A 20,069-nucleotide genomic window follows, 5' to 3' on the forward strand; every position below is an offset into this window, starting at 1 on the left:
GCTGACTGTACTCTACAGGTCCATCCATTTTAATAAGGTTTAATATTTGTAAGCCATATGTTGATCCAATATTTCTCTAATCTGCTACTTCTGTGTTTAAGGTGTAGCTGAGTTTATTTTAACCATGGTTAAAATAATAATAATATTAATTATTGGTAGAAGATGGGATGTGAACCACAGGCTCAGATGTCAAAGTAACACACTTTGTACATCCTGATCATCTCACGTAGTGGTTTTACAGTACTAAAAAAACTGTAAAGCTACTTTCTCTTTTGATTCTGAAGGAGAAGAGTCGTTACTCATACGACCACAAAAAGTTGCTTTTCAGGAAAACGTACAGCTACGTTATTTTATGCATCTCAACATCGGACTGGTGATGTTTTCTTGGTGAGGACAGGCTCAGAATTCTCTTATACTTTAGTAAATGGATAAAAAAAGGCAGAATCCTGACTGTAGCTTGTGTAAGTGTAGAAAGTGAGAAGTGTGAGGTCCTGACCGGTCAATTTCAATTTTACAGATCTAGTTTTTCACATGATCTTCAACCTTTATTTGGAAATTTCAGTGATTGAGATTGAAACTGCTCAGTGTGCAGTTTGTGTTTCACATTTATAATTTAGTGGAACTGACAGACTGTGCTGTGTTGTTGACATCACTCTAAAACTAAGCTAATTATCAACCCTGTAACCCCACACAGAAGACCGGATCCCTCCCCAGGCTTCCTTGCAACATATGCTTAGTAAACATTTTCAGAGCCCTGTCCTCCCCTGTGACTGCGGTTGGGCATTAACTTTAATCTGCCAATACCTGCAAATCCCCCTCCGGCATCCCACACATACTTTCACCTTGGCAAAACTGAAAAGGTTATATTTGAGAGGGGAGAAGGTTTTTGGCACATTTCCGATAGCCTTGCGTTCTAAATGTCTCCCACGTCCGCGTGAATCTGGAGAATGACCGCTGCTGCCGCCCCCCCGCTGCACTGCTGGGACGGTTCTGCTCCACAGGCTAAAGTGGCGGGCCGGAGCTATGAGTGGCCGTAGGTATGTTACGCAAGCCTAATGGATGAAAAAGATCATTGTTTTCGAGACGCCCACAGAGATGGTTCATGTAACAGATCCACTTGTGAAATCGCAGCTTTTTAACATTTGGGTCTTGGCTTCAGAGGTTGTGATCACTGCTGTGAACTGATTGCGGAGAGCTCGAGAGAAGAACGTGAATCTTAAAGTGCTCTGAAGCTGTCATAGATCATTATCATCCATCACGGAGGTGGGCGCTAATGACAAACTTGTTCTATGCCACACTTCTGTCTTCAAATACTCATATTTAAAGCTCCTGGCACAACCTAACTTATGAGAAAAGGGGACAGAATTATAATAATTGTATGTCTTTCTGTAACATTAGGGTACATTTTATGCTCTCTTCTGTCATCTCTTTTCATTCTGGACTTTACCTTGGTAAGGCACACACAGCATTTATACAATAGAGATGTTGTGAATGTATTGTTTCCCTACAATTGCAGGGAGGTTATGCTGATGCCATGTGTGGTGCCCTGCAGTAAGTCCTAGAAAGTGTGGTCCTTGTTTAGGTAGATCCACTAAAACACAGCACAGCACTTTTTTTTTTTTAGCAGATAAAAGCAACTACACTGTATATGTGACATACTGGGATATCAGGATATTTTTGATTAGACCAGCAAGTAGCACAAAGTGGGAGTAGCTGTGGTGGTTTCCTGCTAAATATTTCATATGTTGACACAATCACATTTTGTCCAGCGGTTGGAAAAATTGGATACATTTGTTGCTGGATACTTCTCGGAAACTTTTCTAAAAGAACAGGCGACGATTGGGTAAAAACTTTTCCTTTTGAGAATTCCAGCAAACAGGTGTGTCCTCTGTAACCTTCTGTGGTCGCTCGGCAAACAGCGAATAAGGAGTCAATTTTGGTAAAAGGAATTGCTACTGTTTACTCCTCTGGATAGACCGGAAAGGAAACAAAGAGGAGAATCTAACTTGGCTATCTCTTGCCAGTCCAGGATTAGCTTTTTATCTTTCCTTTTGTGACTGTTCTAAACAGGCTTTGAAGAGAAGACGCCCTCGGCATGCTAGTGCCAAGATCGAGCCTTTCAAATGGTGACCTGAACCAAAACGGCTGATGATCCTACCTGCTTCTGGGCAGGAACATGGACTCCTTGATGAAGACGGAGCCAGATAACAGGATGTACCAGCAGCTTCCAATGTCGTCGGGGCTGGAAGACAGAAAGAGGGAGAAAACAACCGCAAATTAGCACTGAATACAACAGAGTGTAACCGTAAGCGTACTGTTTTGTGATTGCTTATTTCATTTATTAATAAATAACAAATTGTACATTTTAACTTTTTATTTTTTATTTTTTAATTAATCAGAGTTGTAACAGGGTAGGCGTAATAAGCTATGCTTCAGCCTATGCCTTTTCGGTCCAAATTTTCTTTTTCTGTTTACTTATTGTTTATTCTGATTGATGTTTTTTTCTTTATTTATTTATTTTTTTTCTTTCTGGTTTGTAACCTTTCTTTTAATGACATGATTGACTGAAATAAACTAACTAAAACTAAGTCAGGAGATGGCCAAAAAATAAAGTGATGAGTTTATCTTTTAATGTCATATACTGTATTTCTGGCAATTTAATTACATTTTTTATCAAACACAAAGAAATCTTGGTGAAAGCTTTAAATCCAAGTTACTAAATGATCAACTTATACTGCATAATGACATTGCGAACAAGGCAGCAAAAAGATGACAATGTCCTTTGTTTTATGTTAATATATTTGCTTTGTGATGCACTGTTGCTGCAATTTAGTGCATCAGTGGTGTAAGACTGCTCGCTGTGTGTGCCAAGTACAGATCACTGATTTTTAACAAGAGACAAGAAAGGGAGACCACATGAGAGAGTGGAGAGTGTTGGAGGGAGAGATAAAGAGAGAGAGAGGGAGAGAGAGAACTATGAATGAACTGAGGAATCATTTCTCATCCACCCACACTCGTGGCCCTGCTGAAACACACAGACAAGGAAATTGGGCATCACAGACGAAGTAAACTCAAACTGACCCCTGGATGATACAGCTGGCATATTTTTACAACACTAGTGGTAAACAAACACACACACACAAGTATACAAATCTACACACTAGCACCACACTTATGATACTTTTTTCTTTTTTTTTTTTATTTTAATTGCAGTTTTTTTTTTTTCAAGGTTTAAAATATTACGTAGCAGCTATAGTGAACCACAGAGCTTATTAAGGGACATCAAAGAGAAGAGAATTTGCTTTCATATAAACAAATTCTAAAGTATACTTTTCAGAAATGAAATGCGGTCTATCCGTGTTAATAAAGCATGCTAAAGTATAAAAATGTTTTAAATGCATCAATTTAGCTTCATTGCTCATCTCAGTGATCTCGGGCTTTCACGGCCACCATAGGGATTGCAGAAAGATATTCTCACGAGGTCGAGATACGCTGAATCTTCTTGAAATCAGTACATGCTGGATTATCAGAGAGGGTGTACACTAACATACAGAGAATGTAAATAAATGCTATGGAGTCGGATAAGAAAGTTAATGCGCGCTTTCATTTATATGCGACGGGCCAGAACGGCTTAAAAGACAAACATAGCATATGCAGTCACCATGCAGCTCAGGTCAAATATCACGGAGGATCTTGGTATATTTACTGTTGATTCTTGGTGTATACTGTATAGGATTACTTGGGATTCAACGTTAGCTCTGCTGGAGCTGAGCAAAGCAGTGGTGTGTGTCTTACTTTCACTTGAGATCAATTGTGATTTTAAGAAATTCCTTGTTTGACAGCCCTAGATCAACATGTCACCTTACAGCTCTCTGACAGTAAAGAGGAACCACATAATTCTCACAAGGAAGTATCTCGTGACACGTAACACTGTTATCAGTTCTCCAGTGCTGGGAATTTGACATGAGGTTTTGGTAGAGGTGCACAAAAATAGGCATGTCGGTAACAGGAGCGCATTGGCTCACAAGATTCACTGTTCGGTTTTCTCGGATTTGGGGTCATGGTTTGGTATATGATTTCAGTACAGCAGGACACAAAAAGATTGATAATGTTACTTTGGGCATTCATTTTGAAGAAAAAAAAAGCTAACATCCAAAAATAACTCATTGGTAAAAACTATTTGTGAAACAGTTTTGTTTTGCTGTGAAGGAAGAAGGAAACAACAACCTTCCTTTTTCTTGTAAGGAGTCACCAGCTGACTGCTGTTTTATGTTGATTTATGATCCAACTGTAAATATAGTAGTTGAAACTAGTTCAACCTTCAGCAGCTGCTTCTTACACACTGATGTTTCAGTATTAATAAGCTAATTATATAATAATATTTCAGTCAGAGGGACCATACAAACCTGTTTCTATTTTAATGCTAAAGCTGCTTCAAAAAATAACAATACTTTTCTAGATATCGGGATTTTCTTTTTCAAATTGATGCATGTAATTCTCATTCAAGCATACGATAAACAAGAAAAATATTGTGAAATAGAATTTTGCATCCCGAAATAAGGAGGTTGTACTAATTTATTGAATTATGCAAGCTTTTAAGGGAAACTACTCCTTGAAACAGTAAGGGAAGAGTCATGATATCATTTTGAAACTGTTTTGAAACAATTGAGACATTTACTTGATTATTATGAGCCTGCGTCACTACATGTTTTGCAGTCAGGCTTCGCCAAAAGGCACAAAACCTATAATTAACTTAGCTATTGATGGACATCAGCTAAACTGGAAATTCCAATGGATGTTTGTTCATGTGAAGTCTTCAATTGTCTGTTTACCAGTCTGTGCCTTTGAGCGCCAGGTCATCACTGTAAATGAATGTCTGCTCGTCAAGCTGAACACATCTATTGTACTTAAAGGTGCTACGGTGTTAATAAGACAGCAGTTTGTGTGATTTTCGCTGAGCGGTTCATCTGGTCTAAGTGAGAGTTTTTAATTGGACTAGAGGGGAAAGAAAAAGAAAATCAATGATCAGTCAGACATGAGCAAGACGGGACTGGTTTTTGCTTACTAACTTAAAAGGTAAGGACAGACACATTTTATACACTCACCCCAACACAGACACACATATTCACACCCAGCATCACTGTGCTGACTGAGTTTCTTTTTGGTTTTTTTTAAATCACTGAGAACAAAGTCTCGCTCCACCTTCCTCCTCCTCTCCACTCTTTCCTTGCAGAAATAATGAGGCTGTAGATAGCACACCCTACTGACACGGGGCAAAATCTCCCCTCGCTGCCTCCAACAGCATCCATTCTCTTCTTTTCTCTTCTTTTTTCTACTGATCTCCATCCCCGCTCCCCCCAGACTCGTTCCGTCCTTTTATGGTTCTTCCATGCATTCGCAGACGACACAAATGAAACGCTCAATTATTAATTGCTGGCATACAGATGCACCGAACGAGAGGAGCACCTCGCATGGCAGAGAAAGGAGGAGGAGGAGGAGGAGGAGGAAGAGGAGATACACCAAAAAAGTAGGCGATAGGAGACTCTTATGAGCTACGACAGCTTGACTGAACTGGGTCATGCGTACTGGAAGCAATTGTCAAATGCTAAACATCATACCCCCCGACATGGGAAGCCTTTAGCAGCAGGGAATCGGGCTATGGGAGTGCCATGGCAGTGGTAGAGCGGGGTTGCAGGGGTGGGGGAAGGGTGAAAATATTACTATTATGTGTATTATAGCAGGTTTGACACTTATAAAATGAATGATTTCATTCAAGAATGAAATGTCCCCTTTTGAAAATATAAAACTGAGAAAAAATGATAAGCTAGGTACGATAACAGCTCAAAAATATACTTTTTTGATATTGTTTTATCACCTCAGTGATTCATGACTTTTCCTAAATTAATGAGATGTGAATCTCAACTGATGACATGACTCAATCTGCTATGACATAGTTAAATACAATGAATTTTAAGGCTGCAACTAATTATTTTTTTGTCACTATCAATTAATCATGTAATTATTTAGCCTGTGAAAAAGTCCATCATAATGTCCTACAGCACAAGGTGATGTCATCACTAATCTTTTTTTGTTGAACCAACAGTCCAAAAACCCAAATATATTCATTTTACAACAATATAAGACCAAGAAAAACAGTAACTTCTCATATTTGAGCATCTAGAACAATCTAACTTTTGCCATTTTTGCTTGAATAATTACTCAATTATCAAGAGTAGCGGCTGATTAGTTTTCTGCCAATTGGCAAATAAATGAATCATTGTACCTCCGACATATTTTGATATACTCTTGTCCTTTGTTTATTTTTTATTTATCTAGTTTTATGTTATTTTGTCCATTTAAAAGCAGTTCAGTCTCTCTGTGGTTTAAGACAGCATCTTATTTGCTGTCTTATTTGTCAAAATATTTATATTTATATCTCTATCTTATTTGGTGTAATGCCAATGATTTATGGTGTTTTCTGTATTTTGTCACCATCAAATGTGCAAGCTCAAGTTGTGCCAACAATACCAATTAAACATGTTTTTAGATACTGGGTTTTAATTAGGTTAAAACAAAAAGAAAACTATATCTAAGGGGAAAAGTTGTTGATCTGTAAATTATTATATTTAATTGAATGTATGAGAATAGCGTCTATGGGACCCCGAACAATCAGGAAGTAGAGCCAATATCAACAAAGCAGATGATTAAAATGGATGCAGAGTTTAGACCAGATAGGATGGTGGGATGCCAGGAGTTTTGCAACACAACAGTCGTGTATACTTACAATATGAACGAGGACCTAAAAATATGATGATTTTAAGTTGTTATTGTTATAATGTTTTCACCATGAAACTGTCAAGAGACTCTCAATGCGGTGACATTGTGAAACTGAGCATTTGTACCACATGTGTCCAACAAACAAAAACTTAAAAATAACTGAGAAGAGGCAATTTGGAGGCAACTGTGGGTTTAATGTTTAGTTATTGTGAAGAATAAGATAAAATACATGTATGTATGTATATGTATATATGTTTGGGAAGCGGTCTTAAACTTCCTTCACATATGCTATATGTCATGACACTAGACTAGACATTCATAGCACTTGTGTGATGTCTCCATGTCAGTTTTGGACATACTGTATTTACCAGAACATTTAATTATATATGCCAATAGGTCATTGTGATGTGATGACTTTTTCATTTTCCACGTCCACCCTGCTGTCTCGAGCTTCACAGCGTCACAGGGAACAGGAGCTGGTAAGGGGGGGGACACATTTCTGACAGCTGCAAGGGGATGTTGCTCCCTCTGAACCTCAGCCAGGGGTTAAAATATCACAGTGACCAAACTGTTCTTCTTAAGTATTGCTACGTTGCCTTAATACTTTGTTAAAGTTATTTTATTTTTATGTAAAACAAATAAACTGACAAACAAACAACTATCAAGTCAAAAAACCTCAACACATCGGCTGCCACGCTTAATGTTTGTGAGATAAGACTTTCAGGAGTTTGTCTCTCCTGGCAACATCGTGGTCAACCAGTTTCGATGAACTCTATTTAAATATGGACGTCAGCTGTTTGACATTAACTGATTCAGTCCACTGCAAGGAGACAAGTCGTCCTTCCTCTTTTTAATTATTTCTATCAACACGTATAGCTCTCTGACTGCGACGGTGAAATGGGATTTCAGCACGAAGGTCACGCTGGGTGGCAAAAATCTGTCGTGTATTGAATTAAAATGTGAATTATCGTGACAAGAAAGCAACCAAAAAAGTAAACAAAGGAAAGGACAACTGTCTTCACCTTCAGTTGTTTCCATAATAAAAGATAATGAGTAAACTGACTCTTATATTGTGTTTGACAAAAAGAAAATGAAAGAAACAAAAAAATGACTATTATGTATTATGACTTGTTATTTTCCTACGTAATAGAACTGTCAAAAAAGAAAATCATAATTTCGCAAAGCCCAAGGCAACATCTTCAAATGTCTTGTTTTGTGCAATCAAAAGCCAGTTAATGATCACATAAGACTAAGAATATTTTCTATTGTGACCAGAAGCTATTGTTAAATAGAGCTGAAACAATTAGTCGGCTGAAACATAATTAATCTGCACCTATTCTGATAATTAGATTTGCTGGTCCCACCTCTTTAAATGAAGATTTGTTGTTTTTCTCTCTTTTATATCATTGTACATTTCTTATAGACAAAACAAATAATCGATTAGTTGAGAAAATATTATGGGAATTACTCGATAATAAAAGTAATGCTGCTTTTGACGTTCCTGCTTAAATAATGACTTAAAAGATTAATCTATGATCCAAATGGTTACAGATTGAATACTTACAGCAACACAAAGTTTACTAAACAAATTACACTCCCAAGCAAACAAACTGTAAAACTGCAACATTCTCTGATTTTTTACTTAGACCACACAGACCAGTGCGGGTCAAAGGTCGAGGGTTGCACTGAAAGAGCTGACATGGATGAGGTTAAAGGCTGAACACAAGATACTAACCCTCTTCAACCAGCCACTGTAAAATGTGCCAGGTCACCCTCCATCTCAGAAGGGCTTTAGCGCTATAATCTCTGGACGGTAAAACCTGAGAGGTTCAGGCTTTCGCAGCATGGGATGTTTCCATGAGATACTGTGTGTGACTCTGTATGTGCGTGCGTGTGTGCAGCGTTAGCGCTCTGGCAATCTACGTAGAGCCCCAGGCGGGGAAAAAAAAAAAAAAAGAGTACTTTTATAACTATTACCCTGATCCTCCTATCATTACTTCAGGACTGCCGACTGTCAGGGACACTCGGAGTGAGACTGTGAGTGTACGAGTCATCGACGAGGTCATTCGTGCGAATCTGAGTGTTTTTATTCAACAGTGGTGATTGTATAAAAAGAGAAGAACGTGTCCATGAGAGCCTTCGGTTCTATGTAAAATGTTTCTCTGGATGTTGAAGGACTGCCAATAAGAAAGATGGCTGCCAGACAAAGAGACATTTGGTTCCAATTTATACTTGGCAAAGGCAACAGCTAGGTGGAATATTGATGCATCTATATCTTAACATGATTTTCGATATCATCTGTGATTCCTTTATTTTATAACATCCAGATATGCATCAAATATTGTTTTTAAGGCTGCTTTACATGAATTTTCTGACTGTATGAGTGTAAAGCTCAATAAAATGACCAGTGAATCACTGTACCTAGTTTAGTCTTCAAAGATTGTTTTTCGTAACATGATTCCACATTATTTTGTTATACAATGATATCAAAGTATTTGTTTTAAAGTAATTACAATGTGAGTTTGTCAATATCACTCAGTGCTAATTATCATCTGGCTATGTAATCAAGAGTTTCTCTAATTATTTCTCTAATGTACTATATCACAATATCATTGTAGTTATAATGTAATGATGCATACAATCAAATAAATGATCCTCCATATTTCCAAACCAGAGCATTCATTCAACAGAAGACACGTTTAGTTAAATGTGAATGTCACTTTGTGAAGTGTAAGTTAATGTTTGTAAAATGTTTTTTTAAATGATTTTTGAACCTTGATGTAAAATGACATCTGAAAATAACCCTGTCCTTGATTTCAAGAGCTCAAAGCAAAAATGTATGTTGATCATGTATCAATATAATTTTAGCTTTGCAATAAATATCTTTAATTTTATGGTGGCTTGTTCCTTTAAAGATTTTTTTTTTTTTTTTTACATCACAGCTGTCTGAGCTACATCTTAATGTATAAGCCATACAATTTTTACAACTTAATAGTGATACTATCTCAGTTAAATTCCCTCATTGCCTTTTAGAGCCCTCATTTCCCAGCAGATTATTGCTTTGTTATAAACAGACGAAGTCATGAAGACAGGCTGTTAAGAGCTTGTATTTTCAGATGAGAGAGCTGATTAAGATCCAGCGGAAGAAAGAACTCAATCTGATCTGCTGCTGTTTAACACACAGCTCTTATCAGAGAGCGCCACATTTTATAGGTTGACACATGCATGCAACATACACATGAACATAATTAAATGCAAACAAACAGCTGTTAAAAGACAACCAGTCAAGGACAAAAGTGCAAATGAAATGAGCTAATAAAGCAAAAAGAAAATTACTGCTGTACTTCAGTGCTCGAGTCTGGATGTAAACTAAGCAGAGTATAGACAGCTTCTCTCTGACTGTGTCCAGACTCGGCCTGCTAAATCTGAAAATATTGTTTATATGTAAAAGTAACATGCTTCCCTGCTGGTGCTTTGGGGTCATTTTCAGACATAAACAAATAACAAATCATATTTTCTATTTCCTTGAAGACGGTGAACTAAAAAAGTGTTTATCACATTGAACATCTAATAAGGAGAAGGACAAATACAGCCTGTTTTTTTCTGTTGAGTCTCAGCTTGTTAAACCTCTGTTCTCCAACTTGTTTTTCTGTTTCTGTTTTTTTTTCTGTTGACAGCTGAAGAAGCAGAAAATATGGATTTGATCATGACTTTTTAATACTACCTGTTAGTCAGACCCAACAGATTTTCCTATGCTGCTCCAAGGAGATAACGATCAACTCACCTATTCATGATCACAAAATTGTCAGACAACATCACCACAAATACAGGTTAATAGTTAACAGCTGTGTTGTGTGATCAGCTGCTGGTCATTAGAAATAAGTGATTATAGGAAGAGATTGAGGTGAGAGAAAGTAGTCTTCACATTACTGCTTAACAGCACAGTTTATGGTATCAGATCAGGCTCACAGTGACGCAAAAGCTGACTTTCCTGTCAACACTAAAGCGAAAGATTTAGATTTCAGATTTTTTTAAAACAAGCTTTGTATTTTGGTGTGAAAAATGCGAGCTCAGTGTTGGCGAATTGAACAAGATGCATTTTCAGATTTAGCCAGTTTAGTACTGTTCGCATACGAGCATGAATCTGCATAGTTTATATTTTTGATGAAAATATCCAGGAATAACGATACTATTAAAAATGCAAAGCAGTCTGGGCTGTGTGTGTTCGTGTGTGTGTGTGTATACATGTGTGTGCAGTGACTACTGTGGTAGACCTCAGGGAATCTTGCTGAAACTGGAATCTATTATTCGACCACCGCTTAATCTGCATTCCTATTGTTTAATCAGCTCCCACACCTCCAAGTGGGCTTCTAATGAGGTGTTGACTCTTTCCCCATCATCCCCCCTCACACTCACACATACATATATGCACACACATATACACAGGATCACAAGGCAGAGAAGGGACAACACACACACTCTCTAGCCCCTCGAGACGCTGATAGAGTTAATTAACGGTCTTAATTCTCACTATGGGTGACGGGAAGATGTTAACGTGTGACAGCAGTCAAACAAAGTGTGTGCTCGCTGCTTACTTAAGTTGTGGCAGCCTTTCAAAACAAGCCCAAAACACACTGAGAAGCTGTCAATACAGCTTTCCAACTATACTGACCCACCATAGCACCTACCAGAGAGGAGCCTATAAGCATTGCCAAAGCTTACTAGCTAGCTTTCTCCCGTTTGAAGGAAATGCTTTTAAAAGCTGTCATCGCCAGTTTTTCTGGGTCAACACACAGACTTATTTAATCGAGCTAAAATTACACTGTAAATCTCATGTAGGTCTTCTTTTCTCCAGCCATGTTTTAAAGTGGTTTGTTGTGGTATTGAAACACACACACGGCTTCATAAAGGCATCGTTTGACTGCATCGGTGCTTTATGGACATTTGTTTTCATTTAAGTCACCCGGGTCGCTCCGCCGTGTAGACCCGGCATGCTTCAGCTCATCAATAACTCTGAGTTACAACCGAGCCCAAAGTGTTTTGAGCACTCCGAAATGAAATATTGTTACGTTGGCTGCCGTTATTGTTTTTTATGTGCTGATACACTGGTAGGGATACGTGTATTTGTTCTAATACCATCAATATCTATTCACACACAAACAACAAAAGAGTTCCAGACATAGTGGTACTTACTAGTATAGCACTTCATTGGCCTCGTGTCTCTCATAACGCACCGTCTCACACATTATCCTGCAGGGACAGAGAGGGGAGGGAGGGAAAAGAGCGGGTCAGACAACAAAAGGAGGAAATAATACATTTATTTCATTAGAGGAAGCACAAACAATATTACGAAAACAGACTAGAATTAATGGACTGAGCTCTCGTAGGGGCATTGCTTCAAATGCAGAATCCAGTAAGTGCCACATTTTATTGTCTTGACACAGTTAGATGGCATCCATTTGTGATCTCAGAATGTATTTTCAGATGAAATGTTTCATTTACATTTATTTTGTTGGCTATCAGTGACAGATACTTGTTTCTTTAAAGTAACAGCATGTAGGATTTTATTGTACTTGTGCTGAATATATTGTAGTTTTTCCCCCCACACACAAAAACCAAAGAGCAGCTTAATACCCTATTGACCTCTGGTGGTTTTCGTCTTGCCTTAATGCAGTGATGTACACTAAGACGCCATGACATCACCATTAGGTGTGATCACCCTTGAGGCTTGTATAGATATATTAGTTTAATATAGCTACATTAAATTTGGTGCAACACCCTCATATTTGCACTTTTGACATATTATTGTATTTGGTCACCGCTGGTTTAATGTCTTGTTAAAGGGCAGCAAGACAACATAAACCCCTTTATGTCTCTGCTCCTAAAACAAGTGTTCTATATCAGTAAGTTATTAATACATTTCATCACTATTTTTTTTCCCTTCCCAAATTAAGCATTATACTTGCATTGCTTCCATGAAGGAGCCAGACTGCACTTCAACACACTTGTCTTCACGCGTTTAATTCCAAACTATCACCACTATTCAACCAATTTAACACAACATTTGGCAGAACATATTTTCTTGGATTTCTTGGATTGTTTTCTACTTGTTCCTTTCATAAGGGTCACGTGTTTAGAAGCAAAGCCCCATTTTTCCCCCTCATATGTGTGAAAACAAACAGAAACTCATCTATATCAGGCTTTCCAATGATGAATCCAGAGAAGACAAGTGCATTTCAACATGCAGACTGGCAACTACAGTAAACAGAAGCTAATCAAAACACAAAAGCCTTCAAAAATAGCTGGGGGCGGCAGTCGTGTTGTAGCCCCCGTTGCACAAGCACTGAAAAACAATCCCCGGCTCTAAAAAACAAGTCGCTGTGAAAATGAGCCGCAGTAGAAAAACAACACATTCCTCTCAGATAAAATGTGGAGGAAAAAAAAACGAACTATAACATAATCCCATAGTTAGTGGGATGTCTGGCTGCCTGGGAGGTTTTTTTTTGTTGGTTTTAAAAAAAAGTTTTTTGGAGTGGTAGGTTGGTCTCTGGGACCACGGGGACATTCCTCAGCATCCAAACAGAGGAGAGAGCAGAGGGGAGAAAGGTTACTGTGGGGTGGGAGGCCTCCGAGGGGTCACACAGTGGAATGTTCCAGCTCGCGGGTCATGTACTGCTACATTGTTCCCTCGCCAGTATAATCCACATGTATGCACACAAGGCATGCTGGGAACAGACTTCTGACATGCACTGTTTGGAAAGTCTACGCCAGACAGATAAGATGGGCAGCTTAACGTGATGACGGGAGGTGAGAAAAGCAAAATGATGAGAAGAAGCGAATGTTCACAACAGTTTAGGTTAGATTTAAAAAAAATTGTTATGTCATAATACACTTGTTTTTTCAGCCTGAATCATAAAGTTTGCTTCAATAGAGAGAAATGGCTTCTTTTATTGTCCTAACTCATTTCTATAGTTAGATATGGAGTCTGATTCCAACAGAAAATGACCAAATGTGAGAGCTGAAATTAGGGCTGCAGGTAACAATTAGCCATTAAATGGTTTAGTTTATAAAAATAGAGAAACAAGCAATTAAAACCTCCTGAAGCCCAAGATGGCATCTTCATATTGCTTGTTTTGCAGCACCACTTGTCCAAAACTGTAAATATGAATTGTTCTATCATAGAAGACTAAGAAACCAGCAAATAAGAGTTTTTTGTTATTAAAAAATACTTGAATAACTCAGTATCAAAATTGTTGCTGATTTCTTTTAACCCTCACATCGTTTCAGTTGTAGCTGAACTACAACAAATTTCTAGACTGTAATAATAGAGCCCTGACTCTGAGAAAACTCAGATGCACTTTAGTCAAATCTTTGTCTTTTTGGTCCCTTTCGCATTGAGATCAGCTGTGTTTGTAATGTTTGTAAAGTTCAGACTGATTCACAGCAAACTAAACTTTCCATAAACTGGCCACAGTAGCTGATTTATTTTCACTATATGAGACTGAAAATATACATTGTCAGATTGCCTGTTTGGGAAAGTTGCAAAAATTGTCTGGGGCTACTGTCTGAAAGAGAGTTTCACACGATGTTAGACAATCTGACATCTTTTGAGTGAAGTGCTTGGTCTGAGGGTAAATTGTATGCACTGTAGTTCCCTGAACAGTTGAACTCTATGAAAAATCTAAATTTAAACTACTTTGTTAATATGAATCCATCAAATACTAATGAAACCCTGCTTTCAGTAGCTTTTGGAGCATTCAGAAGCTTGTAAAACAACTGCACAATTGTCTGCGAATGCATCAGATGCAGAAAGTCAGAAAAATGTTGCAGATACTAGGGTCAGATGTAGTTAAACAAGTTTGCTTAAAGCCAAAATGTTGTTTCAGAGGTTTAAAGCTGTTAACATCTATTATCAAGTTAATATGTACACATCTACAAGAACCAACCGATCGTATCACTTTCTTATCTATAACAGTGATAAGTCTCACAACTTCAGAAATATGTGTTGACACTAAATAACTCAATCTAGAAAATGTACGTCTTTATGCCAAATCACATTCAGAGACGGATTTCTGGTACTTTTAGCAGCCAGATTTGCTTTTTAGAGAGTAAAACAATTCCAGTCAACGAGTGGTTGGAGGGCAGAGCGGCTGCTTGATTAGAAAGCCAGACGAAATTCAGCAGCATCTGGCTTGCGGCTCGGTGTTAATTTTCCACCCCTGACTACAACCGTTAGGGAGCAGACACTGAGGAGTTGTCACAGTGTTTAAATTTGCATTTGAAATTCATGTGATTGGAATATCAAGCTCTAAGTTATGTTAATGAAGTGCCAGGAAGACGCAGAGACACTCACCTCAGCTGGTGCTCTCGCAGGTTGGACAAGGCCTCCATGCCGTGGAGATAAGAGTAGACGATCTCCAGGTCCTGAAGAAAAAAAGCAAAAAATGTTGTCAGACGCAGCAGTTAATGTTTAAAAGTGACATCATAATAAAAGTATGTAATTATAATGTAATGGTAGAGAACTTACTCAAATCACTCTATTATTAATTTGGATTTATTTATCATTCTGTCTCTGAAATATCTAATAGTTTTGAAAAATGTTCACAGAGACCAAGGTGATGTCTTAAAAGTATCTGTTTGGTTTGACCAATAGTGCAAAAAAATATATATATCTAATTTGCAATTACATAACAGCAAATCTCCTAATTTGAAATGCTGAAGCTATTGAATATTTCAGTATTTTCTCCTAATAAATGACCCAAAATATCTGTTGATCATCAGAGTTGTTCCACAGCCAACTGTGTCAGCAAAAAGTGTCAACAAATGCACATTCAAATTCATTATGTATTCACACTGGCGCTTGTAATACTGATCTTTCATACTGCAGTGGACAAACTGGCTACTCAAATAACAAAACAAAAAAAAATGTACAAGGACAGTGACATTGATTTGTGCGACTGAGCATTGGAATAGAAAGCAATAAAGCACCTCGCAGAGGAAAAAATTAAAGAACTACACTGCACAACTATAAACTCCCCATTCAATTACTTCATCAAATGACTCAGTGAGCGACTCTCAGATTGTTTGGCGTGAATCCAAGTCAGAGGTGAAACAAAGTGGCCCTCTTTCAGCACTGGCAGCCAGCACAGCTACTCCACTGTCTATTGGTACACACTGGGGCACTGACTGTGTATGTATGTATGTTGTGTGTGTGTGTGTGTGTGTGTGTGTGTGTGTGTGTGTGTGTGTGTGTGTGTGTGTGTGTGTGTGTGTGTGTGTGTGTGTGTGTGTGTGTGTGTGTGTGTGTGTGTGTGTGTGTGTGTGTGTGTGTGTGTGTGTGTGTGGGGTGGCGCTGGTTGCAGCTACTGGGGTGTCTTTGTCGGCAGCAACTTGAGGTAGATGTGGCGACAGCATAGTGGACAACAGAGACTCTGTGTTCAGACCCCAGCAAACATACACACAAACACCGACATGAAGCCGCACAGAATGGCCACCCTGTTCTTGGGTTATGTTTCTGACTACAGCAATCATAAGCTTATTGAATTTTTTCTATTTTTTTAATGAAATTTTGACCACAAAACCTAAATAACACTTTGTGCTGATTTGGCATTGGAGTGATTGTCTCAGAAGACGAGGAAGCGCCAGACTGCCTCCAGTGTTGAAAGCCTTTCTATGATTAGTTCAAGCCGATTTGAGAAATCGAAAATCATTGACAAAAATAACATGTATACCACCAAAAAAAAAAGGAAAAGATTTTTAGTTGGGAAAAAAACAAACCCAACTTATTTCAGATGTGATTTAAAATGTACGCATGCTTTGGATAAAAGACAAAGCCTGAGGCCAGCTTGAGTCAAAGTCTGACAAACGTGATTATTATTATTAGTATTTTTTATGCAAATCAAACCGTAGAAAGGATGAAACAGCTGCACATGGCTCCTAGACTGACAAAATAAAGAGCATTATAACAACTGGCCAGAAAATTAAAGACACACAAAGAAAACATGCACATAATGCTCCGCCTAAGGTTAAATTCAGAGGTTCCTATTACAATCAACAAAATGAAAGAGTGAATATTTACAGAAAGCAAGTGGAGAGTGGAAAGTGGAGTCTGTACTCTTATAAACATATAAATCTACCAGTAAACAAATATGACACATTATTACACCCTCTGAATTTATATCAAAACTGTTATAAAACAAGACAACTGGGTGTTGGTCCCTTAAACTCTTGAAGCTTTTTTTCTTCCATTTGGCTTTTGGCCTTGACAAAGTGGACACAGAAACAGTCTCATATTGTCCTGAGGGTTGCCAGGCCCTGTTACATCACACAGTGATATCCTCACTAACCAGATCCTTATGTTCAAAGTGTCTATGGTCAGTCAAACACTGTCAAGAGGAGCAGAGGCGATGTTCAGACATCTCCTGACACCTACAGATGGGACTGAGGAACTGCAACATTCATGAACTGTCCTTTTAAGGCACAAATGCACAGTGACGACTGCTGTGACACATTTCTGCAAAACTGCAAATGTAAATTAACATGTACTCTTCATTTTATGAAGGCTAAAAAAATTTATAGGCGTGGTCAATGAACAATTATACAAATATAAAAGGAATGCAGATATTCCGGTGTACATGTGCAGTTTACAAAATTTAGCACACAAGTATTTGCATTTGGTGTAGAGGTCAACTCTTTCTGGGTGCCAATATTTGCATAACACAGACATAAGTACTTCCCATTTTAGTCTTTTAACTAATACAATTCTCAGTTCTAACTTTAAACACTGTTAGTGCTCTCAAAACCTTTAATGGCTTTCATTCATCTCAGTGAGACTCAAATTCTAATGCTGCATTTTTAACTGAAAGGTGATGTTTATATTTATGTTAAAAGTTGAAGACAAACTTTGTTGACCAATGAGCATGTAGGTCAATGTTCCAAAGGTCCTCTACCTGGCCCTTCGCTATATGTTTTTCCTGTGTCTTGTCCCACGTTTCATATGTATATGAATATACATATATCTCATATATTGCTTCAATGCTCTCCAATAGATACAAAAAGCATAGATTTGATTTGGTATTTGTACAGACAATAAAAACAAAGGGACATAATAGGTAGAGTGTCATTACAAGCAGCTTTCATTGACCTACTACACACAGATCAGTTGTGATTGTGTTGACTGTGGGAAGAATTGAACTTCTGTATCAACTACCACCACTAGGTGGCAGTCTTGCAGGTTTCTTTTTTTCCCCATTCCACAGTGACATCACAGTGAATAAAACAGCGCCACTCAAACGCAGCCACACAGGGAGAAATATGCAAAACCATCAATTGTGGCTTCAGTCTCAAATATTTCAGATTGACTGTATGGAAAGAATGTAAAGGACACCATCTTTTCCACTCCCTAGGCCCTACATTTTCCGGTCTGATTTTCTTTCTTTTTCTCTTTCTGGTCTCCTTTTAGACCGAGCCAAACACAATCACCACAAAGTGCATAGACAGAAGATTTGCTTAGGTTTTGTCTTGTAAGCGTACATGAATGTTTTAGGATACAGACATGAGCATCAAACCCAAAGCGAGCTTTACAATTTCAAAGAGGGCTGTGGCGCATTTGGTGCAAACAAACAAAAGACCTTGCATGGACCTTAATTATTCTAACAGCTGATTTTTATGCTTTTCCCTCTCAGTACGGAGATCAAAAGCAGACAGTGTTTGATCTATGCTTTTAACATCACTTGGCCTGATTAATGTTCATTCACATCTTTAAAGCAGCACCAACAGTCTCTCTTCTAAGAGGCTGGACTCGCAGAAAAGACATAGGAAAGAAGGTAGCAGTAGTGGGTAGCTGAAACTAGGACATGCTGATGAAGGCTGCATCCAGCCAAAATTCTGCTCATTGTCTGCACTGCATGAAGACAAAGCTTGTTCTTTTTTTTGTTTTTATAAACTACTGGCTTTTGTGCTTTTTGGGGGTAGCTCAAACTCCCCCACCATCTAATCCCTCCCCCTTCCTTTTCCACACTAATCCTTCCAGGAATACAGGTGGTCCCTACCGGAGGAAAAACATACCAAGATGCTGTTCTTGATAAAAAAAAAAAAAAACCTTGGGGACACTTCAAAAGCCGTTTGCGCAAAACTACCAATGGCATTCCTCGCATACCAGTTACATACTGTCAATCTAACCTCTTTGTACACTTCCCTGCTTGTTTCCTCCATGCAACACAATGTGTCATTTATTTACACCTTCATTTGTAAGACAGATGGTAGCAAAGCAATGCAGCCAAACGAGTGGAGGCATTTCCTCTTGAGGATACAAATTAAACAATAGCAGGCCTTGTCTTCCCTATTTGGGGCCCAAAATACACACACACACACACTGATCGAGGCGTCCTCCATTTTCCACCCATTATGTAAGGCCCCAGAGGAAAAGGGTGCAACGTCGGGCCAGGTGCCAGCCTGTTGAGTGGCAAAGCATTCAGTGGGCAAAGGGAGGTCAAGAAAATTTTGATTTTTTTTTTGTTCTTCCATTGTGTTCATTGAGACTTGTGAGAATATAAAAGAGCCAATGGCTGCAGTGAAAACAAATACAGTTTCACATGAAAATTACACAAGGGAACAGAAATTCTTTTGGGGTTTAAAAATCCAAACTGTGCATTGAAGCGGAGATGCTAATGCTTGGGATTAGCTTGGCATGAATATAAATAAAACAAACACTGACTGAATGAACCTTGTCTGACATGTAACGGGATCACAAATCAGGGATTCAGACATCAGAATATCCTGTTTAAGTTTCGGCTTAAGCCATCTACTCCTACAAGACCCAAAACAAAAAACAAAAAAAATAGACGATTCCTAAATTGCAACACTGCAGCAGCTTCAATTGTTTCAATTAATTCAGCAGCTCAAAGTTATCCTCAACTGTGGTTCGAAAACGACTCTGCTTTTCTTATCTCTTGACACCACAGTGTCTGTTTGCCAGATAGGAAGCTATCCTCTGTTTGGGTCCTTTCACTGTGGCACAAATGGTCAATCCATTTATTCATTTGGCTCTGGCTGAGTACAGATAGCCAACCTCTGCATGCATTTATCACAGACTGTGGACAAGCATCAAAGAAAGGGCACTAACCTTTTTAAAAAAAAACAATGGGACACTGTGGGAGAGGTAAACAAAGAGTGTCAGGTAGGAAGGTGAAGGACATCTCTGATGCCGATCTTATTTGAAAATTGACAATATCTACATGATTTAAAAAATGTTACACTCTAAAGACAGAAAGACTGATCTGTTCATGTTCATG

The 20,069-nt window shown here is 38.3% G+C and overlaps 1 protein-coding gene across 5 annotated transcripts in view; it reads right to left on the reverse strand.

Moving 5' to 3' along the window:
* rapgef2b (Rap guanine nucleotide exchange factor 2b) overlaps positions 1-20,069 on the reverse strand; it is a 109,579-nt gene that overhangs the window by 66,298 nt on the left and 23,212 nt on the right. For all 5 annotated transcript variants that reach the window (XM_062425088.1, XM_062425086.1, XM_062425089.1 and 2 more), the window contains exons 2-4: positions 15,131-15,201; positions 11,971-12,027; positions 2,159-2,242 (exon numbers count right to left, since the gene is read on the reverse strand). In XM_062425088.1, the coding sequence (XP_062281072.1) occupies positions 2,159-2,242; positions 11,971-12,027; positions 15,131-15,201 (212 nt within the window). The remainder of the gene's footprint in view (positions 1-2,158; positions 2,243-11,970; positions 12,028-15,130; positions 15,202-20,069) is intronic.

Source organism: Scomber scombrus, chromosome 9, assembly GCF_963691925.1.
Source record: "Scomber scombrus chromosome 9, fScoSco1.1, whole genome shotgun sequence".
NCBI classification, from domain to species: Eukaryota; Metazoa; Chordata; class Actinopteri; order Scombriformes; family Scombridae; genus Scomber; species Scomber scombrus.